The sequence below is a fragment of the Jaculus jaculus genome, chromosome 11, assembly GCF_020740685.1.
Source record: "Jaculus jaculus isolate mJacJac1 chromosome 11, mJacJac1.mat.Y.cur, whole genome shotgun sequence".
NCBI classification, from domain to species: Eukaryota; Metazoa; Chordata; class Mammalia; order Rodentia; family Dipodidae; genus Jaculus; species Jaculus jaculus.
The window spans coordinates 57,456,149-57,483,543 of record NC_059112.1 but is presented as its reverse complement, the minus strand read 5'-3'; the positions used below and the strand labels follow the sequence as shown (position 1 = coordinate 57,483,543).

Here is a 27,395-nt window from a genome sequence, read left to right as displayed (position 1 = left end):
GGAGGACTGAGCTCCCACAGACCTACCCCTTCATGGTGTATGTGCCTGCATTCCTCTTCAGGGCAGACAACATCATTTTCCTAGTCAACTTAGTGAATCAACTGGGTACCTGGCAAAGGTGGAGATGTTTGAGGACCTTCAGTCCACACTGTCTAACCCGAGACACTCTAGCTTCACCCTGGGGTCCCTACTCGTGGCATTGCCAGCGCAGGTATGGTAGGATTCTGCTCATGAGCTAGTTGCTTCTGTGTCCTCAGACAGATACCCTTAAGGGCAAGACACTGCATTCTGACAGTATTTGGCCTGGGCAGGACAGAAAGGTGTGGCCCCAAGTAGAAGTGGGTAGGGAGACTATGTTCCTTCCTAAGTGGCCCACCTCATAGGACCACAGCTTTACTACTGCCTAATTAGAGGAAACAGAATGCGGTCATTTCTAGGGCTTTCATGGTGACAAAACCAGTTCCTTCAGTGTCTTGTTCACATTGAGGAATTGGCACTAAGCTAAAGTCTCTGCTGTCCCACAGTGCCTCCCTCTGACTAGTGTAGAATGTGACTAGAAATCCAAACGTTTCTCCTCAGACTCAGAGAGAGCCTCTGGGGAACAGGGAGGGAGAATGGAGGAGCTGACTGATGGCTAGTGTCTCTGGGACCCTGTATTGTGTGGGTATGTATTCAAAGCTGGCATCTTGTTAGTTTACCTTTCATTTCCCAGCTGTATTTGTTTGTCTCACTGTAGCTCAGGAAGACCTGGAATTCACTATGTAGTCTCAGGATGGGCTTGAACTCATGGCGATCTTCCTACCTCTGCCTCCTGAGTGCTGGGATTAAAGGTGTGCGCCACCACACCCAGATGTATTTGTTTAAATTCTGTAGTCCTGTGTTACTGCAGGTCTATATGGAGTGCTGATCACAGGTCAGACACAATTCTCTGACAATAAGTTATCTCTAGACCTTTCAGGGTGAGGATTGTTTTTCTCATTTTGTAGAGAAAAACACTGAATCTAGGAGACATCAAGTGATTTGTTCAAGTTCGCCAAGCTGGTGGGACCACCACTTGAATCCAGAACCATTTTGTTACCAGGTTGTTAGAGTCATAACCTGGTCCCTGGCATTCCTAACAAGGTAGGCTCAACCACCTGTCCTCAACAGGCCAATTGAAGAGGTAAGTAATAATGAAAAGCAGAGAATAGAGACATATTCAATGTGGTGACACAGAAGAGGAATGGAAAGGTCCACTGACGCCCAAGTTTGTCTTCAGGGGCTTGACATAAAGTTCGGGTTTAAATAGAAGTCAGTAATCATGTATTGCTAAGCAGTCCTGGTCATGGCCTTGTCCCAACCACCATCATTGTCTGAGCTCCGGTCTGTACTGCAAGGTGGTATGACAAGTTGTCAGAACTGTGTGAAACATCTTCCAGGAAGACAAATTTCTCATTTGGCTGGCACTAGACTTTAGCCTTTTCCTTCTCTCACTGTAAGATCTCTGACTTAATGCTAGTTCCTTGGAGACCATTGCTTAGTAGCTTGATAGTCAAAAGGAGAGATACAAATATTTCTTTAGAATAGCTTCTCTCCCACCAGGACGGTTACAATACCTACCATCATTCCATCAGAACAGATGGGGGTATGAAAGAAAACACTAAAGTATCTACATGTGTATCTGTACCTATATAGAGACCTTGGCTATTCCCATGGCTATGGGAGTCTGAATGCAAATAATATCTGAAAGTAATTTGTTCCTCTGGCACTTGCTAAAGCCCACATACTTTTTTCTGATTACCATAACCATAACCGTCTCAGGCCATAGAGACTGACCAATACTCACCCTGTCATAAGCTGGCCTAGGTCCTTTTTAGAACTTTTCTGAGGGACTGGTGGTGGCTCTGGTGGTTTGGGAGTAGAGCCCAAGTCCTTGGTGGTTCCATCTTTCCAGCATTGGTACATGTTAAGGAAGCCCCAAGAGAAGGTGGAGATGAGGTGAGGATGGAATTGATGAGAATGGTGGGAAACCCATGAGCACTGAGTAACTTAAGGCTTGGTGTGATGAATTAGTGTTTACATGTAATTTGGAACACTGGGATTTCATTTCTAAATTGTTGTATTTATAGTTAAAACATGGGGGTTGGGACAATGGCTCAGTAGATAAAGTACTTGCCACACAAGTGTGAGGATCTGAGTTCAGATCCCCAGCACCCAATATAAAAGTCCATCATAGTAGTATACAACTTTCATCCCAATGCTAGGGAGACAAAGACAGGTAGATCCTCAGGGCAGGCTGGCTAGCTAGTCTAGCTGAATTGATGATCTCTGGGTTCAATGAGAGACCTTGTCATAATAAATAAGATGGCGAGTGATAGAGGGAGACACCCAATATCAACCTCTGGCCTCCACACCCATATGTACCCACACACATACAAATATGTATACTCTCATGCATACATATGCCTATATTTACAAAAAAAAATATAACAGTAGGATTTATTTCTAAAGGGATTCACAGGTACTAGGTAAATAACATTGTAGAAACACTTGACAGCTATCATATGACAAGTTCTAGAAATGGATCTGAAGCCACTGAGGCCTTGAGTCTGGATTCCTGAAGGTCAGGATATTCTAGGTTGTACTGTACAGCTTGAGGTCAGAACTATATCCTTAATGGTTTCAAAGCCAGACTTGTTTGAAAGGGACAGTTCTATGAGGAAGTGTCTGCCAAACCAATGCTCAGCATGGCCTTTCTTAAACTTTTCTGAGTGGAACTTGGAGAGGAAATATTTAGTCTTTGTGTGTCAGATTGGGAAGCTGCTCCCCCAGCAGTGGGGTTGGGGAGATAGGACAGGAACATTTGCAAGATTCTGAGTGTGCACCTCCATATACACATACCTGAATATTCTCTGTGGCTCTCTGTCACACACACACATACACATGTCCTCAAGTGTTCATATGAAGTCTGCTGGACCAATGTACACTCAAATGCGTTCACATGTATTTGCACAACACACCCCTCACATATTTCAGACATGAATACATACACATACATTCATATATACACATTCACATGTGAGAATTTCAAAGGGTGGGGGATAGTGTCCCCTCAGTAGCTCCCTACTTAGCACCCTGAGAGACTATAAAGGCATTGTGGTGCCCCAGCATCTACATCAGAAGTGCCATATCACCAGAGGCCTTCAGAGCAAGGAAGCGCTGTCGCATTTAAAAAATATTCTTGGGGCTTTCCTTCCTCTTCTTCCACTGGATTCAGTCTGCTCATGAGTTGTGATATGAATTGTGGCCATCCCTGCACTGTCTTATACTCAATTTGTGGAATGAATCTAGCAGTAAACACTCTTTACAGAGCACTTTCCCTAGATGTATAAACACTGATTATGAATGTCAACTCCCTTAAATGACTTAAGCCATACGTATATGTCAGGTATGACTGCTTCCTTTGAACGCTTAACACTAAACATGCTGCATTAGTATGGCCTGTTTGTACTCACTGCCACAGATGCCCCCTCCCCACTAAGAACTCGCTCTTCTATTAACATCTTGGTATCTGCCCTGGGCTCTTTCTTGTGTGATCATCAGGCCATTTTTTTTTCCATTCTGTGGGTGAAGGCATCACATCTCTGGGCCAAGTAGCAGTGAGATGGTCTCAGAATGGTATCAGAGATTCTACATGTAGATTAGTGACCTGTTGCTACTATAGCAAAGCATCCATTGGCAAGGAGGCCTAAAACCAGAGAAACTTAGTTTCTTCTATCCCTAAAAGTCACGGATATGGGGTCATAGTGCCAGCAGGGTGGCATTCTAGCTGAAAGCTCTATGGAGGACCCTTTTGCCTCTTCCTCCAGCCCCAGATGGTACCTGGTATTCCCTTGTTTTGTGGTCATGTCACTCTGACCTCTGTCCCTGTGCCATGTCTCCTCTTCTGTCCCTCCTAAGGACACTTACTGACTTAAGGCTTATCTGATAACCCAGGCTATTGTTTTTTTTTTTTTCCTCAAAATCCCTTTTTCTTTCTTTCTCTTTCTTTCTGTGTGTGTGTGTGTGAGGGGGGGGGGAGAATGGGTGCACCAGGGCCTCCAGCCACTGCAAACGAATTCCAGACGTGTGCGCCTCCTTGTATCTGGCTTATGTGGGTCCTGGGGAATCAAACCAACATCCTTTGGCTTTGCAGGCAAATGCCTTAACTGCTAAGCCATCTTTCCAGCTTTCAAAATCACTTTTTCCAACAAGCTTGCTGTTCCAGCTTCTGGAGGCTTGATGTGGGTGTGTCATACTTCAGGGATGCATCAGGCCAAGATGGTATCATTTCTCAGAAGTACCTTCTGAAATACATCTTCAGTATGCTACCAAAGAAGACAACAGAAGAGTAGTTGCCAAAGCTGTGAAGTTGCCACAGGCCTTGTCAACGCCCCTGCAGTATCAAGTCATTGCTGAAATCTATTGTTCCCGCAGAGATGAGAGGCAGTTTATGAAGTTCTTCTTCTGTCTAGTCTGCAGACACACATTGGAAGGCTAGCACGTACTAGGGAGTTTTTTGTATAGGAGCATAGTGGTAGCTGGGCAGAAAGAGTGGCTATTGTAGCATGCTTTGCAGTTTCGTGCAATGTGCTATCAGGGAGATAAGTCCCCAAGCAGAAGTCACATAGAAGGAACCAGAAGAGAGGTCTTTAGTGTCCAGTGAGCAGGGACATTATAACAGGATCCTAAAGGAACTTGAGGCTCCTAGGGGTGTCCAGTAAAAAAGCATGCTGGGCTTACTGCAAAGGCCCTATGGCTACATAATGCCTGGTTTGCCTATGACAGCATGGAGCAAGGCTGAAAGAAGTGAGCAGGGGAGAGGGAGAGAGAGGTTGAAGGGACAGTGTATAGAGATTTAAGCAGAAGAAGGAACCTTTTGACATTTGTTTAAAAAGGTTCTCTGTCCTGCACCTGAGAGCATCTTGGTAGAAGCTGCATTGCTTTGGGACAGCATGAGCCTCACAGGGACTGAGTACTGAGGTTACCCTTCCGAAACTTCACTGAGGCATCCCAGCCACACTGAACCAGGTGAAGTTCTGAGGCACTTGGGGCTTGGATAGCTTCATCCTGCTGTCCAGTCTAGAGCTGTGGCCAGAAGTGGAGCCCCAGCCCATCTGGGATGCCTCCCCTCAGACATGACCAGGATGCCAAACAAACCAGAGCCCAGGAGCTCCTGGATGCCAGTCCTCAGCTGACTCCCAGCCCTGTCACCTGCTGAGAAAGTCTACTGCCTCCCTTCTGCTGTGCTTATCAGATGGTGGCACATGTGGTCACCTCCCCACTGATCTGTAGGATTCTGCCCTGGGCAGGAGACAGGAACTGGCATAGAGAGGTTGGTTCTAAGTATGAAGCCCCATGGCTCTCTATCTTCTCAGAGTCTGTCTTCTCTGTGCATTCCCTATTTATTTATTTGTTTATTTATTTATTTATTTATTTATCTATTGGTCTTTTGAGGTAGGGTCTCACTCTAGCCCAGGCTGACCTGGAATTCACTATGTAGTCTCAGGGTGGCCTTGAACTCACAGTGATCCTCCTACCTCTGCCTCCTGAGTGCTGGGATTAAAGGCATGTGACGCCATGCCTAGCACATTCCCCATTTATTTGTCCAAGAGTCCACTTGGGTCAGTGATTGTCATCCCCAAGTTCAGAGGCTCTGGCCATCGCTAGGGTGTGGGGGGTCTACCTATAATATAAGCCCCTGTGAGGTGTTTTGCCACCTACACTTTGAGCCCTGTGAGGTCTGCAGTGTGAGCCCCTGTGAAGTTTTCTGTCACCTGAAGTGAGGTCCTCTGCTGCCTTAATCATGAGCCCTGTGAGGTCTTTTGTTGTCTCAATGTAAGCCCTCATGGAGGTCCTGTGCCAGCTATTGGATGGAAGTTGGGTTACTGTGAGTCCAGTCCTTGTCTCCTAGCCCCACTTGAAGGGCCCTAGAGGGTTTCTGTCACTCTGCAGCATAGTGCAGTAACCCTGCTGCCCTAGATGAGCTTCTACTTCCCTGTTTACTTAGGGCTCTTGGGGACCTTAACCTGACAGAGAGTCAGGCATAAGTGCTCTGGCAGCCAAACTTGCTGCTGCATCTTGATATGCCCGAGCTATAATGTGGGGACCACACAGAGGGTCCCCTGGGAAGGGGCTGCACATGGAGCATCTTAGGCCACATAGCTCAGGACAGCTAAATCTGCACCTAAGTGTTTTGCTTTTCCTTTCTTAGGATTTTATTAGCTACCTGGCTCCTCCATCACAGTGTATGCCAGTTGTATCAGCTTGCTGTGCTGTGTAACAAATCTGCACACCAAGTCGACTCAGCAGTGCTCAAGCACTGTCTCACAAATCCTGCAAGCTGGAATGACTGGCTTCTCAGTAAATGACATCCAGTTGGGCTGAAGGCTTTCTCATCTGGAATTAGTGTTGTTTCTTTGTTCTTCTTTCTTTTTCTTAATTTTAATTTTTAGAGAGAGAGAGAGAATTGGAGTGGCAGGGCCTCAGCCACTGAAATCAAACTCCAGATGCATGTGCCACCTAGTGGGCATGTGCGACTGTATGCTTGCCTTAGCTTTGCATCTGGCTAACATGGAATCTGGAGAGTCAAACATGGGCCCTTAGACTTCACAGGCAAATGCATTAACCACTAAACCATCTCTCTAGTCCTTGTTCTTCTTATTTTTTAAGACCAGGTATCACGTAGTCCAGGATGGACTTAAATTTACTATATAGCTGAGGCTGGCCTTGAGCTCATAATCCTCTTGCTTTTACAAGTGCTAGAATTAAGTTGCTACCATGTCCAGCTTTGAAGCTAGCTTTGTTTCTACCCATGCAGCAGAGCAAAAAGAGCCTGAGTCATCCATGACAAGTGTTGTGCTTATCCCTTCACAGCCTTAGACGTGGTGTGCACTGTCCCTGGGAGGTGGGTTACACACCCCAGGAAAGAAGGATTTGGTCACTTCTGACCTTTTGGGTATCCTCAAACTGACACCATTAAGTCTCATAAGCACAGAGTGGGCTGACCTGGAGGCAGGAGGTGGGGAACCCTATGAAGTGTCTTGCCAGAGAGAAGAGGGGAGCTGGTGCTGGACAGGACTTTGCACCCAAAGCCAAGTCTCAGCCTCCCCCTGGACCCTATATCAGCTTGGCATAGACCCATGTCTCTGTCTTGTATGGCTCCTATTTGCAGCAGATTTGGGGAGGGAATGGGGGAACAATGACAGGTCCTCAGAGTGTCTGGAAGTACTCCTAGGCCTGTGCCCATTGTGCTGGGGGCCAGACAAGATGGTCACCAGAGTGCATTCCAAGAGAATGCATCAAGACCTTCGTGACTCCTACAAAGGTCATATGGTCCTGTTTGGGAGGATGGAGGGGAAGAGCAGTATTGGGCAGATGGACCGGGCAGCTGGCTGGGCGGCTGTTCTGCTGAAACCTCTGCCTCAGGTCAGAGAAACTTCCTAGTTCAGTTATTTCCTGACTCCACACCTGCCTTTGTGATTGCAGCCCTGTGTTCCTCTTTCTCATTGGCTTATACCCACCTGCCTCCTTGCTGCCTCTAGGCATTCATTCCCATGAGGACTTGACACTAGGAGCTGTCACAAGGAGATGAAAAACCTCACAAATGCACACTCATGCATCAAAACTACCAGGAAGGATGGCCTTGTGAACAGCTAGAAAAGAAGATACTGGTCTGTGCAGCAGACTGATAGATGCAAAGGCCATTCAGCCCAGATACCAGATGCATTAGTGTCCCAAAGCTGCCCTAACAAAATGCCACGATGCTGCAGAGCCATATCCTGTAGAGTCTGCAAGGGCGTCTCTGCCCCAGGCTCCCACCACTCCTGGCTGGGCATCTTAGGCATTCTTTGGCTTGTAGAAACCTTACTCCAACCTGGCTTCATTGCTACATGCTGTTGTCATAGCATGCATATGTATGTCCAGATTTCCTTTTTTATAAAGACACAAGTCCTATTGTATTAGGGGCCCACCTTACTTCAGAATGACCTCAACCAAGCTAATAATATCCACTAAGACCCTGTTTACAAACAAGGCCTCCACTGAAGTATTGTGGGCTAGGACTTCAACATATGCATGGCCAGGCATCACCCATCCCAGGACAACGCAAGTTCCCTGCTAGATCCTCACTGTGCTAAACCTGCCAGCCACCTGCTTCCTGTCCATCACTGGCATGACACAGCTGTGACTTTGGCAGATAGTTCCAGATCCAATTCCTAGAAGGGTGTCCCACCCTGCCTGACCCCATGACTCACAAAGAAGGCAGAGCCAAATCTTGCTGTGACAGACTCAGCACTCTGGAGCCTTCTTGGGGACCACAGTTGTCCAAGATGGTAGGACAGTCCCAGCCCAGGGACTGAGGATGTCTGGACATCCAGGCCTTCATGTCTGACCTCTGGAAAGTCCGCACTCACCTGTTCTCTCTAACCTATTGGTTAGGCCTTTGCAAATGAGTTTGAGAGTTCACAGATGAATCCATGAGGTGCCATAGCCAGAACATTTGCAATGCTATGAGTTTTTCAAAGTTGGTATTCTCTCTGCTTTTACAGACTCTAAAAAGATGATAGTGACAAAATTCTTCTGTCTACATACTCAGTTGCTGAATTATTTTTATTATTTGTTTGTAAAGAGAGAGAAGAGAGACACAGAGAGAATGGGGACACCAGGGCCTTTAGCCTCTGCAAACAAATTCTACATGCATGTACCACTTTGTGCATTTGGCTTTACGTGGGTACTTGGGAATTGAGCCTGGGTCATTAGGCTTTGCAGGCAAATGCCTTAACCACTGAGCAATCTCTCCAGCCCCAGTTTGCTGATTTTTTTTTTTTTTTACTGCACCCAATTTGTTTGGATTTTGCTGTGGTCTTTCTTTTAAAAGGTGACTGGAATTTAAATTTCAGTTCTGTGAAACTCTGTGGCATCAACTTGTCACAGATTCAGATATATCCAATATTCCCAACATTTTACAGGCTCCCCTCATTGATTTTTCACACAATGTAACCTGGTGTTTCTGCTCCATATGTTATTCCAGAGATGCACATTGGGGAGTTTACTATAGTGCTATGGATTGTGGCCCTGGCTAAGGACACAGCAGGTCTAGGGCTTTGCTATTCATACAACTATTCAGAATTTCATTGCTTTTTTTTCTACTAGGGAGTGATGTTTTATAGCAGTAAGCCAAAGTGAATCATTACAGAGGATTTGTGTGTTTTCTATAAGGGGAAGGCAGAAAGCAGAGCCCAGGCATGCATCAGTTATTGGAGCATCTAGAAGCTTAAAACGGTGGATGGAGTTTTCAATATCCTGTGAGCATGCTGAAGTAACATTAATTGAAGAGCATGCTGGTGACAAGAGTTCAGACTGCTTGGCTGGGAATAGAAAGCTGCTGGAATGCTACAACCCCTTGCTTCTCCAGCCTCTGCCTCTCAGAGCTCCCTATCTTTTTACAAGTGCTCTACCACTGAGCTACAACCCCAGACCTCTTTTTACTTTGTATTTTGAAACAGGGTCTCACTAAATTGCCAAGGCTGGCTTTGAACACACTCTGTAGCTCAGGCAGGCCTTGAACTTATCCTCCTGCCTTAGCTTCTCAAGGAGCTGACATCCCTTTGTATCTTAAGCTCAGACCCTATCTTACTCATACTGTTCCTGGCCTCATCATAGGGCAGTACCCTTTTGGTACCAGCTGGATTCTTAGCTCTGCCTTGTTCATATGTCCTCCACTAGACTTGCCTTTGTTGGTGGGGAAGATATACAAGGGTCTGAGTCGCCATGCACCCTCCCCTCTCTGTCCAACATTTATCCATGGGACCTTTCTAAGCCAGTCTTTCTGGGCCCCATGGTGTACAAACAGCCCATCCAGAGGTCCTCAGGAATGTGCTGACCCAGACAAGGACTCAGCTCAGCTCTAGGTAAAAGCCTGGGCTCTACCTTTAGCATTCTGATATTTTTCTGCCTGCTACCCATCTCACCATGACCAGTGGCTCCTTACTGTTTTTGTGGCCAGTCTCTTTAAGGCCCCCTTGGCTTGCTTCCTGTCCATCTGTTCCTCACAGTGTTGTGACAGAGCATCAAGCTGATCTGGGCAGCAGGAGTGGGCCCTGATCCACCTGCTCCCTGATCCATTAGCCAGTCTGGGCCTTAGTCTTAACTTTCTATGAGAAGTCCATTCCTTAGGCCATACTGAAGGCTTCAGAGTCCTTGATTCTCTGGTATTACAGCATGCACTGTTACACCTAGCATATTACATAGCTTCTGGGAATTGAAATCAGGTCTTCACACTTTTAAGGCAAGCACTTTACATGTGGAGCCATTTCCCCAGCCCCACAATATTTGTTTTTAATATTTTTACAAAAATTGTTCTGAGAGGATGGAAATACGGCTCAGTGGCTATAAGGTACTTACTCGATTCCCCAGTACCCACATAAAGCCAGATGCACAAAGTGGCACTTGCATCTGGAGTTCATTTTCAGCAGCTAGAGACCCTGGTGCACCCATTCTTATAAAGAAGACATGCCAGCACACTGGGGCGGGGGGAGGAAAGAGAGAATGGGAGAGAAACTGTGGAGGATCACTGTGAGTTTGAGGCCAGCCTGAGACTACATAGTGAATTTCAGTTTAGCCTGGGCTAGAGTGAGACCCTGCTTTAAAAAAAAAAATTTGTACTAAGAACTGCAGAGATGGCTTAGTGGATAAAGCACTTGCCATACAAGTGTGTTCCGATTCCCAGCATCCATGGATGATAGCCACCTGTAATCCTAGTACTTAGGAGGTAGAGATGGGATCACTGGGGCAAGTAGTTATTTAAACTATCTGAATTTGGCTGAAAAGATGGTTCAGTGGTTAAGGTACTTGTCTAGCAACCCGAATTCTATTCCCAGTACCCACATAAAGGCAGATGCACAAAGGGGCCCATGCATCTGGAGTTCTTTTGCAATAGCTAGTAGCCCTGGTGCTCTCTTTCTTGGTCCGTGCAAATAAATAAATAAAAATATAGACTGCCTGAATCATTGAGCTCTGGTCTCAAATGAGAGATGCCCCCTTTCAATAAATGAAGTGGAGAGTGATTGAGAAAGGCACCTGATATCATATACACATTAAAATTGTTGTTCTTCTAATTGGTATTGGTATCATGTAGTGTTTTATTGTCATCTTGATTTGCTTTTTCCTAATGACAGTGATGTGAACAGCTTTATTATTATTATTTTATTTTTGAGAGAGAGAGAATGGGCACGCCAGGGCCTTTCAGCTGTTGTGAGCCAACTCCAGATGCATGTGCCTCCTTGTACACGTGTGGCATTGCACGCTTGTATGAGTTTTTGTTTTTAATATGGCTACATAGGACCTGGAGATTCGAACATGCATTTTTAGGCTTTCAGGCAAGCACCTTAACCACTAAACCATTTCTCCAGCCCTGTGAGCAGTTTTTAACATGCTCATCAGTCATTTGTTTACCTTTGGAAAATATCTCGTCAAATCCATTTCCTATTTATGGATTTTTTTGTCTTTCTATTGTTGAGTTGTAAGAGTTTTTTCTAAATTGCAGGTGTAATGCTCTTATCAGACACACGATTAGCAAAATGATTCTCTTTGTTCTTTCTCAGTGGTATCCTAGGAAACACAAAAGTTTTAAATTGTAATGAAGTCCAATTTATTTTTTTTTTTCCCTGTATTATGTTTGGTCCCATGTCTAAGACATTATTGCTATAAGATCACAAAGATAAAAACCTACATTTTTAGAGTTTTATCTCTCACATTTAGGATTTTTTTTAGCTTGCTTTTGTGTATGGTTTAAAGTAGGAGTAAGGTTTCATTCTTTTGCATGTGGATATCCAGATATCCCAGCAGTGTTCCCTGAAAAGCCTCTTCTTTCCTCAAAGAAGACTTGACACCCTAACTAGAAATGCATTGCCTGTTGCCATGTGTCTGTCTGTCCTGTTGCTAGTGCTGCACAGTTTGAGTACCGAGGTTTCACATCATATTTCAAATTGCATGTTTTTTTTTTCTTTTTCAAGATTGTTTTAGCTCTTCTGGGTTCCTTGAATTTCCATATGAATTTTAGGATCAGTTGTCAATTTCTATTAGAACAAAAAGGCAGCTGATATTTTAATAGGGATTACATCAGATCTACAGATCAATTTGAGGACTGTGTCCATTTTAATAATACAGGTCTTCTGATCCACTGGAACAAGATGCCTTTTTATTCATTTGTCTCTTTAAATGTATTTCAACAATGTTTTAGTTTCTAGTCTGTAATTCTTTTTTTTTTTTTTAATTTTTTAGCAAGAGAGAGAATTGGCACACCAGAGCCTCAGCTACTGCATTTGAACTCCAGACACTTGTGCCACCTAGCAGGCATGTGTGACCTTGCACTTGCCTCACCTTTGTGTGTGTCTGGCTCTCATGGGACCTGGAGAGAGTTAGAATATGGGTCCTTGGGCTTCACAGGCAAGCACTTTAGCTACTAAGCAATCTCTCTAGCCCTAGTCAGTAATTCTTGCACTTCTTTTGTTTCTTTTGTTAAATCTGTTCCTGATATTTGGGGGGGGGGCTGGAGAGATACATTTTGAGAATTTTTAAAATTTTACTTATTTCCAGAGAGAGAAAGAGAAAGAATGACTATGAATGAATGAGAATGGGTATGTCAGGGTTTCTGGCTGCTGCAAATGAACTCCAGATGTATGCATTACTTTGTGCATCTGGCTTTATATGGATACTGGAGACTCAGACCCAAGTTGTTAGGCATTGCAGGCAAGTGCCTTAACTGCTGAGCCATCTCTCCAGCTCCAAGAATATTTTCTTAATTTCACTTCATTTTATTGCTGATATATTTAAATACAAATGATATATATATATATATATATATATATATATATATATATATATATATATATTTGAGAGAGAGAGAGAAAGAGAATGGGTATGCCAGGGCCTCTATCCACTGCAGATAACTCCAGATGAATGCACTCCCTTGTGCATCTGGCTTATGTGGGTCCTGGAGAATTGAACCAGTATCCTTTGGCTTTGCAGGCAAACACCTTAACTGCTCCACTAAGCCATCTCTCCAGCCCCAGACTTTTTGTTTATATTTTTAAAAATACTTCTTTTTTTTGTATTTCTGTGTTTGTGTATGGGGAATGTAAGGGTCTCTTGCAACTGCAAAGAAACATCAGACATATTTGCTGTGTTTACATCTGGCTTTACATGGTTAATAGGGAATTGAATCCACAATGGGAGGCTTTACAAGCAAGTACTTTTAATCACTGAGTCATCTCCCCAGCCCACAAATTACTTTTAGATACTTCCTTTTTGGGGTGTGTGTGTGTGTGTGTGTGTGTGTGTGTGTGAACATTTGCATATGCATGTGGAGGTTAGAGGAAGATGTCATTGTCCTGTGTTCTCTCACCTTATTTCTCTCAGATAGAGTCTCTTACTGAACTTGAAGTTTCCCATTTTTCTGTTAGACTGGCTGACCAGGGAGCCTTACTGATCCTCCCATCTCTATCCCCCACTTCAACAGTGGGGTTACAGGCATGTATAACCACACCCAGCTTTCTGTGGGGGGGCTGGGGATGGAACACACATCCTCATGCATGTGCAGAAAGTGCTCTTATCTGCTGAGCCATCTTCCAGCCTTAAAATGCCTCTTTATAATATCTAGCATAATTTTTTTGTTATATATCTTACCTATGGGCTAGGGATCTAAGCCAATGGTAGAGCACATGCCTAGCATGCAAGAGGCCCTAGGTTCAACCCCTAGGGCCCCTCCCAATAACATAAATACCCCAAAGCTCACCCCTTTAAAGTACACACATGTCAGTGGTTTTAGTGTGGATACTCTCTTAATCTTTTGGGCTGAATGCCACTTCCATCCCTCCCTTTGTCACACATTGACCTCTTCAGAATCTGTTCCTCTGTTCTCTTCTTCCCTGATTGTTTTGATTTAATAATATTCTGCAACTGTCTAACATGCAATTTGTTATTTTAACCATTTCAAGTGTAAACTTAGCCATGTTGTAATAATGCATTCACAATGTTACTAAACATCACACCTTCTGTCTCCCTAGCTGAACTCTGTATCCATCCGCCACCCCAGCCCTTGGCAACCCATTTTCTGTCTCTTTGGATTTGCCAGCTCTAGGGAGCTCACATTAGTAGAGTCCTGCAGGATTTGTTCTATTTTTTTTTAAGGTAGGGTCTCACTGTAGCCCATGCTGACCTGGAATTCACTATATAGTCTTAGGGTAGCCTTGGACTCATGCAGTCCTTCTACTTCTGCCTCCCAAGTGCTGGGATTAAAGACATGCATCACCATGCCCAGTGATTTTGTTGTTGTTGTTGTTGTTATTGTTGTTGTTTGTTTTTTCAAGGTAGGTTTCACTCTAGCCCAAACTGACCTAGAACTCACTGTAGTCTCAGGGTGGCCTCAAAATCATGGTGACTTTTCTACACCTGCCTCCCAAGTGCTGGGATTAAAGGCGTGCACCACCATATCCACCTTTATATATATGTGTGTGTGTGTGAGAGAGAGAGAGAGAGAGAAAGAGAGAAAGAGAGAGAAAGAGAATTTATGCACCCGGACCTCCACTACTGTAATCAAACACTAGACGCATGCACCATCTTGTATGACTTTGCATGCTTGTGTCACCTTGTGCATCTGGCTTACATGGGATCCAGAGAGTCAGACACATGTCCTTAGGCTTTGCTGGCAAGCACTTTAACCACTAAGCCATCCCTCCAGCCTGATTCATTCTTTATCTGTTTTATTTCACTTAGCATGCTCCAAGGTTTATCTACATTGAAGCATGTGTCAGAATCATGTTCTTTTTAATGGTTGAATAATAGTCCATCATGTATATGCCATATATTGTTTATTCATTCATCCCTGATGGACTCTTTGGTGGACTCTGGGTTGTGTGAGAAATGTTGATAGGAACATATGTTTACAAGTATCTATTTCAGTTCCTGTTTTTATTTTTATTTGTTTTGCATGAGCTGGGCACAGTGGTATATGCCTATAATCTCACCACTCAGTGGTCTGAAGCAGGAGGATCATTAGGCCATCCAGGGTTATATAGTGAGGCCATATCTCAAAATAATTTAGTCAGGCATTGTGGTACATACTTATAATCCTAGCACTTGGGAGAGAGAGAGGCAGAAAGATAAAGAGGCCAAGGATCATTAGGCCATCCAGGGTTATATAGTGAGGCCATATCTCCAAATAATTTAGTCAGGCATTGTGGTACATACTTATAATCCTAGCACTTGGGAGAGAGGCAGAAAGATAAAGAGGCCAAGGCCACTTTTGGCCACATAGTTAGAGGGCAGCCTGGGCTACATGAACCCTTGTCTCAAAAAGTCAAAACAGCTGGGTGTGGTGCCATACACCTTTAATTCCAGCAATCTGGAGGCAGAGGTAGGAGAGTCACTGTGGTTTGAGGCCAGCCTGGGACTTTAGAGTGAGTTCCAGGATAGCCTGGGCAAGAGTGAGACCCTGCCTTGAACCCTGCACCCACATACACACCTATAATAAATCAAAATAAACTAAAATGTTTTAGGTGAGTATATCAACTGCAGCTAGGAAATATGGAAAGGAAGCCATGGACAGTCTTCTTTCCTCAGTGTCCAGGACAGGGTCAGCAAAGTCCACACCCTCGGACTGAAGCCAGAGGCTTTGCCACTGTGAAATGAGTCATCCAGATGTGGGAGCTGCAGGATCATCCTAAGGATCCCAGCAGATCAGCAGGTTCCCTGGCCCAGAAAGCTTCCCATCCTCTCTGTGTCAGTGAACGTCCACTGCAGTGGAGCATGACAGTAGAATGTACCACTGAGTCCCTCACCCACTAAAGGAAGGAGCTTGTGGAGCTTGGCGGCCTCTGCTAGCCTTACCTCTGTATGCTGCACAGCCCATGGTCCTGAATTCTCATAGGTATCTCACTTTTGTGCTTCCAAATGCATCTGCATTCTGAGATATATCTGTAAATACAGCTCTGATTGTCTTTTCACATCTAGGGTCATATGCAGCATGTTAGATTCACTCCTGTCAACAGCCAGCTACACCGTGTCACTGCTGTCTCATAGCTGGCAGTAGGTGGTCAGATCTCAATGGATTCTCCATCCTATTGTGGGGGGCTTGGGATCCTTTCCAGTTTTCCTTTGGAGCACCCAGTATTGTCATGAAGATTCTGCCATGTTTGCAGATGTACAAAGACAGGATATTCAGTGTGTGGGGACAGCAGTCCACTGGGCTGTAGAGTTTGGGGTATGTCCTGTTTTATTCAGTTGTTACCAAAATACTTTGCCAATTTTCCAAAGTGGCTACACCAGTTTACTCTCCTACCAACAATGTGAGATAATGTTTTTTGCCCACAGTGGGCAGCCTTTCAGCGCCTTTTAAAATATGCCAGTTAAGGGCTGGAGAGATGGCTTAGCGGGTAAGTGCTTGCCTGTGAAGCCTAAGGACCCCGGTTCAAGGCTCGATTCCCCAGGACCCACGTTAGCCAGATGCACAAGGGGGTGCATACATCTGGAATTCGTCTGCAGTGGCTGGAAGCCCTGGCACACCCATTCTCTCCCTCTCTCTCTCTTTCTCTCTCTCTCTCTCTCTCTCTCTGCCTCTTTCTCTGTCGCTCTCAAATAAATAAATAAAAATAAACCAAAAAAAATTAAAAATAAATAAATAAAAACAAAATATGCCAGTTAACTAAGTACCCCCAAGCATTTAAGGCAAGCCCTTGCCATAGGAAACAGGCCAACAAATATACCAGCCTCCATCTAAAAAGAAGGGAAGACAGACAGTGGTTTTACTTGGATAGAAAGTATGGTAGGCAAGGAGAAGTTTTTCTGGTCATACGCCCTGAGTTCCTAAGGCCTAGGGCCTGGACTGGCAGACCCAGAGGCTGATACAGCTCCATTTCCTGAGATCAAGTGGCCTATTGCTCTGGGCTGTGGAAGCCAGAAACTTAGGGCTATAGACATTCAGAGTAGAGGCTTCTTGCAATGGGCAGTTCTTATAATCCTCAGCTTCCAGCAGCAGTGAGCAGCAACAGCAGTGCTTGCTAGTTTATAATTGCCAAATGGGCCTTAGGGTACTGGTACCCTCAGCTCCACAGTGACTAGTATTATAGGTCTTGGGCCAGGGCATGTCCTACCTACTAAAATGTGACACATAGTTATATATTTACAAAGTATATGCTCAAGAACTGCACAATCAAGTTATAAAAAAAAATCACACACAAAATCTAATAATGTTTTAAGTAAGTGTATGAGTTTTATGCATTCATAGCTATGCTTAATTTTATGCCACTGGTGGGCTGTGGGTTGGACATGCCTGGTACAGTATCTAAGACTCTTGGCCTTTAAGGTTTGGCAGCTCTCTGAAACTCTGCTAGTAACCAAAGCCTACAACTTCTCTTCTCTTCTGCTGTTGGCTTGTCCTCTCTTGCCTTCTCTGTACTTCCACCATTCCTTGTTATCTCTGCCACCTATGTTCCCCATCATTTCCACCTAGAAGCTCTGTGGAACTTCAACTGCCTCACTTCTGTTGCTCTGGTGGTAGCTGCTACTGTGATTTTCTTTTCATAATACAGCTTAGCCTGCTTTATTAATGATAAAGATCAAAATTAGTTAGAAAAGTCTGGAAAAAAAAGAAAATAAGAAAACGTCTGGAGAGAAAGGGCCTAATGTGGCATCACTCAGGGGCAGCACAGGAGGAGTGAGCACAAGCTAGCTGGAGTGAGCACAACAGCATGCATATATGTGGCAAGGGTGTACCCGTCATGGCAGTCTTCCATGCACATGGCCTGTCATCAGTCACTGGATTTCTCTGGGCCACCAAGTGAAGTACTTGTCCTCTAACCTGGGTGAAATGACCGCAGGGTCACCTTGAGTGCCCCAGGGAAAAATGGACCTCTCTTATCTGTCTCACAAAGGCAACCTTTAAAAAAACTGTAATGAGGGCTGGAGGGATGGCTTAGTGGTTAAGGTGTTTTCCTGAAAAGCCAAAGGACCCAGGTTCGATTCACCAGGACCCACATAAGCCAGATGCACAAGGGGGCGCACGCACCTGGAGTCCGTTTGCAATGGCTAGAGGCCCTGGTGTGCCCATTCTCTATCTGCCTGTCTTCTCTTTATCTCTCTATGCTTGCAAATAAATAAATAAACTTAAAAAAAAACTGTAATGAATATTTCTAGGGAAAAGATTTGTTTTCGAGGTAGGGTCTCACTCTAGCCCAGGCTGACCTGGAATTCACTCTGTAGTTTCAGGCTGGCCTTGAATTCACAGCTATCCTCCTACTTCTTCTCAAGTGCTAGGATTAAAATTGTGTACCATCACACCTGGCTAGGTAAGAGATTTTATATCCAGGAAATAACAGGAAGAATAGGAAATAAAAACCTGAGAGCAAAACTGGGCATGGTGGCGCATGCCTTTCATGGCAGTACTTGGGAGGCAGAGGTAGGAGGATCTGTTTGAGTTCAAGGCCACCCTGAAACTACAGAATGAATTCTAGGTCAGCCTGGGCTAGAGTGAGACCCTACCTTGTAAAACAAAAAAACAACAACAAAAACCCCTAGAGCAATAATTAATATGTCAAGGATAAACTTGGAAGATCCAAGGAAATTTCTCAGAAAGTAAGACAAAAACAAAATAGCAGATGTATTATTTTTAGGGTGGAGTTGGGCTAATTGTAGCCCTGAAGTAGCAGAGGCCACTTTACACAGTCATAATGAACTCCCAAAGAGCATATATAACAAAACAAGGATGCAGTCACTGAGAAGGATAAGGACCTGTGGGGAGATGCAAAATGTATGTGCCCCATGACTGCTATGACAAAATACTACAAGGGGGTGGCCTAATGCCATGTAAATTAATCCTCTTATAAGCCTGGAGGCCAGAAGTCTAAAATCTGGCAGGACCACTCCCTCCAGAGGTACCAGGAAACGTCCTTCCTGTCTTCCAGCTCCAGGTGTCCTTCAACTTATGGCTGCATCACATCACTCTACTCTCTGATTCTGGCCATGTGTTCTCATCTGCTTGTGCTTTGTGTTTGTTTTTAAAATGCATGTATTTAAAGCCAGACGTGGTGGTGTACACCTTTAACCCCAGCACTTGGAAGGCAGAGATAGGAGGATTGCCATGAGTTCAAGGCCATCTGAGACTACATAGTGAATTTCAGGTCACCCTGGGCTAGAGTGAGACCCTATAAAAAAAAAAAATATATATATATATATATATATATACACACACACACACACACACACACACACACATACACACACATATTTACAAACAGAGAGAGGGAGATCTTGTCCATCTTTCAGGACCTCTTGCCATTGCAAACAAACTCTAGATGCAGGTGCTACTTTGTACATCTGGCTTTACATGGATACTAGGGAATCCAACCAGAGATGGCAGGCTTTGCAAACAAGCACCTTTAACCAATGAGCTATCTCTCCAGCCTATGCTTTGTGTTTTATAAGGATACTTGTGATTGAACTTAGGGCCCACTGATCTATCTAGATTCTACAGTCTAGGTATGTCATCAGACCCTTCATTTATTTATTTTTATTTTTATTTATATTTATATTCTTTTGGTTTTTCGAGGTAGGGTCTCATTCTAGCCCAGGCTGACCTGGAATTCACTATATAATCTCAGGGTGGCCTCGAATTCACGGTGATCCACCTACCTCTGCCTTCCAAGTGCTGGGATTAAAGGCGTGCACCACCACGCCCAGCTCAGACCCTTCATTTAAATTGTCCTTGTCAAATAAGGTCCCACTCAAAGCTTTTTTTGTTGTCATTATTTTTCAAGGTAAGGTCTTGCTCTAGCCCAGGATGATCTGAAATTCCTCTCAGGCTGACCTTGAACTCACAGTGATCCTCCTACCTTGGCCTCCTGAGTGCTAGGATTAAAGGTGTGCACCACCACGCCCAGTTACTCACAGCATTTGAAGCCAGATGTACAGAGCGTTACTTTCTGTCCTCCATAGATAGCATGAGAGATGAGTTGGGTCTCCACAGAAGGAAGTCAGAAGATGTTAAACAAGAATGTGAGATGACCAACCTAGCTTGAGTCAATGCCTCTGAGAGTAGCTGAAAGGCTACTGCAAGGGAGTATCAATTGAAAACAAGAGCAGGGCAGATGCTGAATCAGAGTCCTTTCAATATCCTTGGTTTTAATGGGAAAGTGTGGGGGTGGGGAGGGAGGGAATTACCATGGGATATATTTTATAATCATGGAAAATGTTAATAAAAATTTTTAAAAAAAAATCCTTGGTTTTTTAAATTAGGTACATTGTACCATTTAAGCTGAGTTACAGGAAATAGCATATCTGGGCAATGGAACTCACTGGAGTGACAGCTCGAGGGCAGATTTTTGTCCTGACCCCCAGATTTTCCAGCTCTGGAAGTCCCACGCCACGTTCCTACCCATCTGTCCTGCATCTCCTTTTCTATATCAGCTCCCCAACTGGTTCCTGCTCCCCAGACAAGACTGGGCTGGAGGTAGCCCCTACAGCCATGCCTGTCATTCCCCTGGCCACCAGAGAGAAGATCCGGTCCAGGTTCCACGGCAGTCATGACCTGATCCACCGCCTATTTGTCTGCATTTCAGGTGTGAGGTTGGGGCCCTGGCCATGAGCTTAAGGACATGCAGGGTGTGTCTAAGAGGAGCAACAACTGGTGGGGTTGGCCCAGCTTCCCCTGGTGGTGCTGAAGGGCAGTGTGGTTTGCAGAGCAAGTGCTATGGGGGAGGGATTCTGCAGGTGAGGGTAGGGGCCACTTCCCTCCAGGGGGTGGTTGAGGGTGATGGGCTCATGTGGGCAGAACTCTCAGGTCCTGGAAACCACCTCATGATGGGACCCATCCTGAGATACGTAGTCATAAAAAGCCTGTCTGTGGCCCTGTAGTTACAGTCACTCAGGGCAGTATGGTATGGGGCATTGTGTCACTAAGATATAGACACATCTAGATATCTGAGTTTCCATGATGGTGAGGGGTGCTGCCATAGGGATGGACACTAAAGAGGGCTCTGTGGATGTGTCTTGGCAGTCAGGACAAATGAGTATTGACCTTGATCTGCAGATGAGAGGCGTCTCAATGAGAGCAGCCATGGTGGGCTGGCAGGCGGCTCTTCTTCCTTCCTCAATCTTAACTCCTAAGTTTGTACTTATGTCAAAGGAATCCTCTCCCAAGGGGTTGGGATATACTGATTCATGAGCTCCGGGTGGGTCCCAACATGGCCGTGCCTCCTGATGTGGTCACACCAACCCAGCCTTCTCTTCTTCTGTCACTCCTACCATGGACTTCATCAGGTGTGGCTGACCAGCTGCAGACAAACTATGCCAGCGACCTGAGAAGTATTCTCAAAACACTGTTTGAGGTCATGGCCACCAAGCCAGAAACAGATGACAAGGAAAAGCTAAAGAAGGGTGAGTACCCACCTAAGACAGATACCAATCACTATGTCTAGTGCCCTTATGAGAGGATGCAGAAAAATCACTCCTATCTCTGGGCAGATGTGGTGCCACCAATACTCCAGGATTTGCAGGATCAAATGTGTCACACTGTCTATTGGGGAAGACAGAGGTACATAAACTAGAGAGGTGTCTCTCCATGCTACTTGGTAGGTGGGTCTCTATCTCTTGCTCCCCTGTACAAGCTGCTGCAAGTGGTCCAACTTAGTACTGCAAACAGAGGCTAGGAAGACTGCCTTTCCTCTCTTAGACTAGACTAAATGTAGCATAGAATCACTTCTACCCATCTGACAAGTATTCAGAGCAGCCAGAATGAAGACAAGGGAATTTGGGCTCATCTCCACATACAGGAGTGGATGCCCATCTACCCTGCCCCATCATCTGCCTCACATTTACACACTTAGCACATCATAGGCACATGCACACCTTGTGCACACAGGAGGTAAACAGGTATCTGGCAACGAAAGCGTCAGGGCAGGGACTTACTAGGCATAGGGATCCCTCTGTAGGATCCCAAGTAGAACAATGGGCTGTACCCTTGCTTTGGTCTCTGGTAAAAGGCTGCAAGCTATTGGGGGGAGCTATGTCTAGCTTCTACTTATGGGTGTCTGGGTATACAGGATAGCCTAGCTGGTCCCAGAAGTCTGGACAGAAGTGTGTGGCCTTACTGGTGAAAAGGAGCCTCTGTGCAAACCATCTCTGCTACCTGGCTACCTTCTGCTGGGGATCCAGGCAGGCTGCTTTCTGCCATTCATTACTCAGAATGGCTGATGATAAAGATGTGTCATTTGAGCTACACTCTGGACAGGGCCCACAGACACTGGGATGGTTTGAATCAGGTGTCCCCTATAAACTTAGGTGTTCTGAATGCTAGGTCCCCAGCTGATAACAACTTGAGAATTAAAGCCTCTTGGAGGCAGTGTATTGTTGGGGTCAGGCTTATGGGTGTTATAGCCAGTTTCCGCTTGCCAGTGTTTGGCACACTTCTGTTGCTGTTGTTCATCTGAGGTTGGCCAGGAGGTAATGTCCACCCTGTGTTCATGCCATCATTTTTCCCTGTCATCAATGGCCCTTCCCCTTGAGTCTGTAAGCCAAAATGAATCATTTTTTTTCCCATAAGCTGCTCTTGGTCAGGTGTTTTCTGCCAGTGATGTGAACCTGACTGCAACAGTAAAATGGTACCAAGAAGTGGGATCATTGCTGCTAGAAACCTGACTATGTGGCTTTTGGAGCTGATTTTTGAAAGGAATGTGGATGAATTTGAAATCTTGGCCTATGAGATGCATTGCAGTGCTGTAAGTGTAGTGTGATGGACTATTCTGGTCAAAGTTGAATGACCTAAATGCAGTAAAAACTATGGACTGTGAGATTTGGCTTATGAGGGTGAGAAAGAACTTTGTAGGGACTAGGCTAGAAGCAGTTTATGTGAGAGGCTTGCTGTTATTCCTGTGTCCTGAGAACTTGTGCAGGGTTATATTGTGTAGAAATGGACTGGTGTAACCAGAGGGATATGACATATAAAAAAATAAAATCATTGGACCAAAACTGCTGCTTATTCAGCTACAGTTGTACAAGAGATTATAACTATTGAGATTGGGCCAGCTGACCTGCATTGGAACAACAGGAAGAATGCAGATTTGTGAAGGGGCCTGAATGCTAAAGGAGTGTCCTATTCTTCAAAGTCTGTTTTATTCCCCCCTGGATTAACAAATTGGCAGCCCACCTGGTATTATGAAATATAAGAAATGCAGGAAAGAGAGGGTCAGTGAATTTGCAGCATAGTTTTGCATTTTGGAAATGGCCATGGGCAGTGAGAAGCAGGCTTGCTGGATTATGTGTGTGGAGACCCAATGGAGATGCCAGGACTATAGGATAGCTGCCAGGAAGAGCTACCAGCACCAGATGAAGTTTTCTGGGACTGTGAGTAGCCTAGCTGGAGGGGCAGAATTGGAACTCCAGTGTCTCATCACTGATTAGAATTATCAGGCTTGGATACTACTTGTTACTGACTAGAGTTGTTGGACTTAGAGTTACAGAGTTTGATGTTTGCCCTGTTTGAATCTTGTGTTGGCTGAATATTTCTTTGCTATGCCTAATGCCATCTTTTGCAGTGTGAATGCTTATTCTATGCCACTATGGGTTTTTTTGTTATTAAGTAAGGCTCAGTTAAATGATCTTGGACTATGGGAATGTTTGAATATCATTGGAATTGATTAAAATCTATGGGGACTTTTAAAGCTGGATGAATGCATTGTATTTTACATCATGTATGGTTATCAGTTTATGAGGCCAGGAGTGGAATGTGGTGGTTTGATTCAGGTATCCCCATAAACTTAGGTGCTCTAAATGCTAGATCCCCTGCTGATGACAATTTGGGAATTAAGGCCTCTTGGAAGCGGTGTATTGTTATGGGTGGGCTTATGAGTATTATAGCCACCTTCTCTTTGCCAGCATTTGGCAACTCTTCTGTTGCTATTGTTCATCTGAGGTTGACCAGGAGGTGATAGCCACCCTCTCTGCCCATGCCATCATTTTCCCCTGCCATCAGGGAGCTTCCTCTTGGGTCTGTAAGCCAAAATAAAACCCTTTTACCCCATAAGCTACTCTTTGTTGGGTATTTTCTCCCAGCAGTGCAAAACCTGACTGTGACAAATGCCTTGGGGATCTTCGGCCAGGAAATTTGACCACTCAGTGCAGGGGCCACAGGGCTGGATGCCCATGTACTACTACATGCCTCAGGGTCCACTACTTTTTAAAAAAGTGACCTTCAGAGAGGAAGACCTTTGCCAACATCAGTATCCTTGTTGCAGTGACTCACCTTATATGCTGAGAGATAGTCAGAGGATTGAGAGAAGCTGGCATGGTGGGAGCACTCCATGCCCACTAGGGACTATCAGATGCATTGCCTACCAAATCTCAGTGTATTCTTTGTCTCTTCTAGTCACCCAGACTCTGAGGAGTGCAGCCTTAGAGGACTGTGCATTATGCCAGGAGACTCTGTCATCCTCAGAACTGGCAGCCAAGACCCGCAATGGGGACTTTGAAGGTAGGTGGGAAGCTCTGGCTGAGGGCCTGTCATATTGCCTACCAAACATAAGTAGCTGCTCTATGTACATTCAACTTCCCTCTAGATGCAGGAACCCAGGCAATCTGAGGATGTGATTTCCCATGGGAGGTGATGTCCCACTCTGTACCCTCTCCCAGGCTCCCAGTGCACACAGTCCCTTTGCTGCTCTGTGGCCTCATCCAAGTGTTTAGTGTCTCAGCCTGGTAGGCACAAGCTTACAGGTAGCAAGTAAGGATTGACTGTGGCTTCAGGTTGCTCAACACCCAACACTTCAACAGCTCACCTGCACCAAAGGAGTCTCCCATGGCAGCCTTGGCACAGTAAAATGGGTTGCAAGGCCCTGGGAGACTTTCTTGTGGTACGGAGGGTCTGCAGGTTGATCTAGTCATATAAGATCTGGAGGAGCTCCCATGAGCATGGAGTCAGCTGGAGACCAAGCTGCTTAGCTGTCAGGAAAAGTGGGTCCTGGACTATTTGGGAGTAGTGTGGTACATTTATGGGAGAGGACCCAAGGCCTGTGGAAGGAGCTGTTGGCAGTGTTAAACAGGCCCCTGGGTCATTCAGGCCTGGACTGATGCCAAAACAGATGGCGGCAAGAAGGGCTGAGTGACCATAGATGTCAAAGAAAACTTGGGAACAAGAGGGTGGACATCCACACTGGATACCCTCAGTGCAGACCTGGCCTGAGGCTTGCAGCTGGGGTAAAATTGCTGGGTAACACTGTCTATTTTCTGAAATCATAACCAGTCACTAAAGTCTAGGACAGGACCCAAGGTGTGTTGTCAAAAGTTCCTGCCCAGGGCTGGAGAGATGGCTTAGCGGTTAAGCACTTGCCTGTAAAGCCTAAGGACCCCGATTCAAGGCTCGATTCCCCAGGACCCACGTCAGCCAGATGCACAAGGGGGCGCACGCATCTGGAGTTTGTTTGCAGTGGCTGGAGGCCCTGGTGCGCCCATTCTCTCTCTATCTGCCTCTTTCTCTCGCTGTCTATTGCTCTCAAATAAATAAATAAAAATAAACAAAAAATTAAATTAAAAAAAGTTCCTGCCCAATGGCCAGGCCTCTACTTTACCCTTCCCTTCCTCTGGTCCACCTGTCCTGCATGGCTGACATGTCTGGCTCTTGTGACAGATCCCCCTGAATGGGTGCCGGACGAGGTCTGTGGCTTCTGCACTGCCTGCAAAGCACCTTTTACTGTCATCCGAAGGAAGCACCACTGCCGCAGTTGTGGGAAGGTGGGTAGGGGTCCCTGCTAATCCTCTACATACTGGCACCACACCCAGGCAAAGCATCAGGTCTGGAAGTCAGGGCTGATGTCTTGGGAGGCTGGCAAGGCCTTCTGGGGCTTGTGCAGGTGCCTCTATAAATTCTGGTCTTTTCTCCTGACTCTAGGCATTAGGCCATGCCTGGATACTGCCGAGGTCCAGTCCTGGCCACTTTGAGTCAGTGAGAGAGAAGTGACAGAGGGCTTTAACAGGAGCCTACATTGGCCATAGTGAAGTGCCTAGATCCTCTGGTCTTCTGGGCCAGGCTTGCCTAGGGTTTCCTGAAGGTCCCAGCTCCACAGCTTATAGAACCAAGGCCAGGCAGACTCCCAGCCACCACTGCCCTGCCTCGTTTAGGTGGGAGGGCTGCTGATCAGGAACCTGCCCACTCACTACCCACTACCTCTTTACCTTGCAGATCTTCTGCTCCCGCTGCTCATCCCACTCAGCACCACTGCCCCGCTATGGGCAGGTGAAGCCTGTCCGAGTGTGCACACACTGCTACATGTTCCACGTCACGCCCTTCTACAGTGACAAGGCGGGCATGTGACGCTGTGCCTGGCACTCCCCAGCTCACCCTACTGGGGACTCCAGGATGAAGGCACTGTGTTTTCCTTGTGTCAGTCTCATCCAGGGTCTCCATAAAGGAGGCACTGCAGCTGCACTGTGTCCTGTCCAGGCTATACTGCAGAAAAGCCTCACTGTATCTCATCAAGCCATCACTGAAGCTGCAGGCCTGCCCAGATTTCCAGAATGTTCTGAGCCACCTGTCTGTCTACCCTGGCCCCTTTACCCATGGCAATATTAGGCCTGGTATAAGGGCCAGCAGGAGGTCAGCTTTACCTAACAGAGGAACTTTGGGGGGGTCTATCTAGTGGTTGCTTTGGGGATAGGGCAGGGTAAGGCTCTTCAGCCCATGCATCAGAGCTCTACTATGGCTTTATGTACTAGGGTAGAAGAGTGCTCAATCTGCATAGCCTTATCTATGGCTGAAAATGTGGAAGCAGGAGCAAGGAGGCTCTAGGCTTCAGCATCATAGCAGGGCTCCCTGCTGCTTATTGCCCACCTCATTCCCTAGTGCCCACAACCCATCATCTGCCTCAGGACCCTGCTAAACCACCACATCTCATGTCTTCTTAGAAGGACACCCAGTGGCTCCCTGAGAAATAGACATGCCTTTGGCACTTGCACCTAATGCCACCTGTTGGCGAGAAGGGCCAGTCACACACACACTGATACCCACAGCTGAATTCTTGGATTCTTGGGTCTGGGCTTACCAGGAAGCTGCCCATTTGGTCAACACTCCCCTCTCCCCACTTCACCCATGGGTCTCTGACTCACTTCCTCAGACCCCAGAGTGGCCAGCACAGGCTGAGGCAGCTAGGCCACTCCAGCATGGACACCTCCTCAGGCTTCAATCTCAGGCTTCACGTTGCAATGACGATTGCAGTTTTATTTTTAGAGATGATACACCTACTGCTTCTTTTATAGGATGAAATCCAATTACTGCTCAGCAGTGGAATTACACATGCACAAAAATGGCTTTGTTGGGGGGCGGGGAGAGTATATAA

At 45.7% G+C, this 27,395-nt stretch overlaps 1 protein-coding gene across 4 annotated transcripts in view; it reads left to right on the top strand.

The window, feature by feature from the left end:
* The window catches only part of Zfyve28 (zinc finger FYVE-type containing 28), a 206,640-nt gene extending 179,255 nt beyond the window's left edge, over positions 1 to 27,385 (top strand). For all 4 annotated transcript variants that reach the window (XM_045130421.1, XM_045130422.1, XM_045130423.1 and 1 more), the window contains 5 exons: positions 20,479 to 20,630; positions 21,331 to 21,447; positions 24,434 to 24,538; positions 25,691 to 25,794; positions 26,243 to 27,385. In XM_045130421.1, coding sequence (XP_044986356.1) covers positions 20,479 to 20,630; positions 21,331 to 21,447; positions 24,434 to 24,538; positions 25,691 to 25,794; positions 26,243 to 26,374 — 610 coding nt within the window. In that variant the 3' untranslated portion in view covers positions 26,375 to 27,385. The remainder of the gene's footprint in view (positions 1 to 20,478; positions 20,631 to 21,330; positions 21,448 to 24,433; positions 24,539 to 25,690; positions 25,795 to 26,242) is intronic.
* Positions 27,386 to 27,395: the final 10 nt, after the last annotated feature.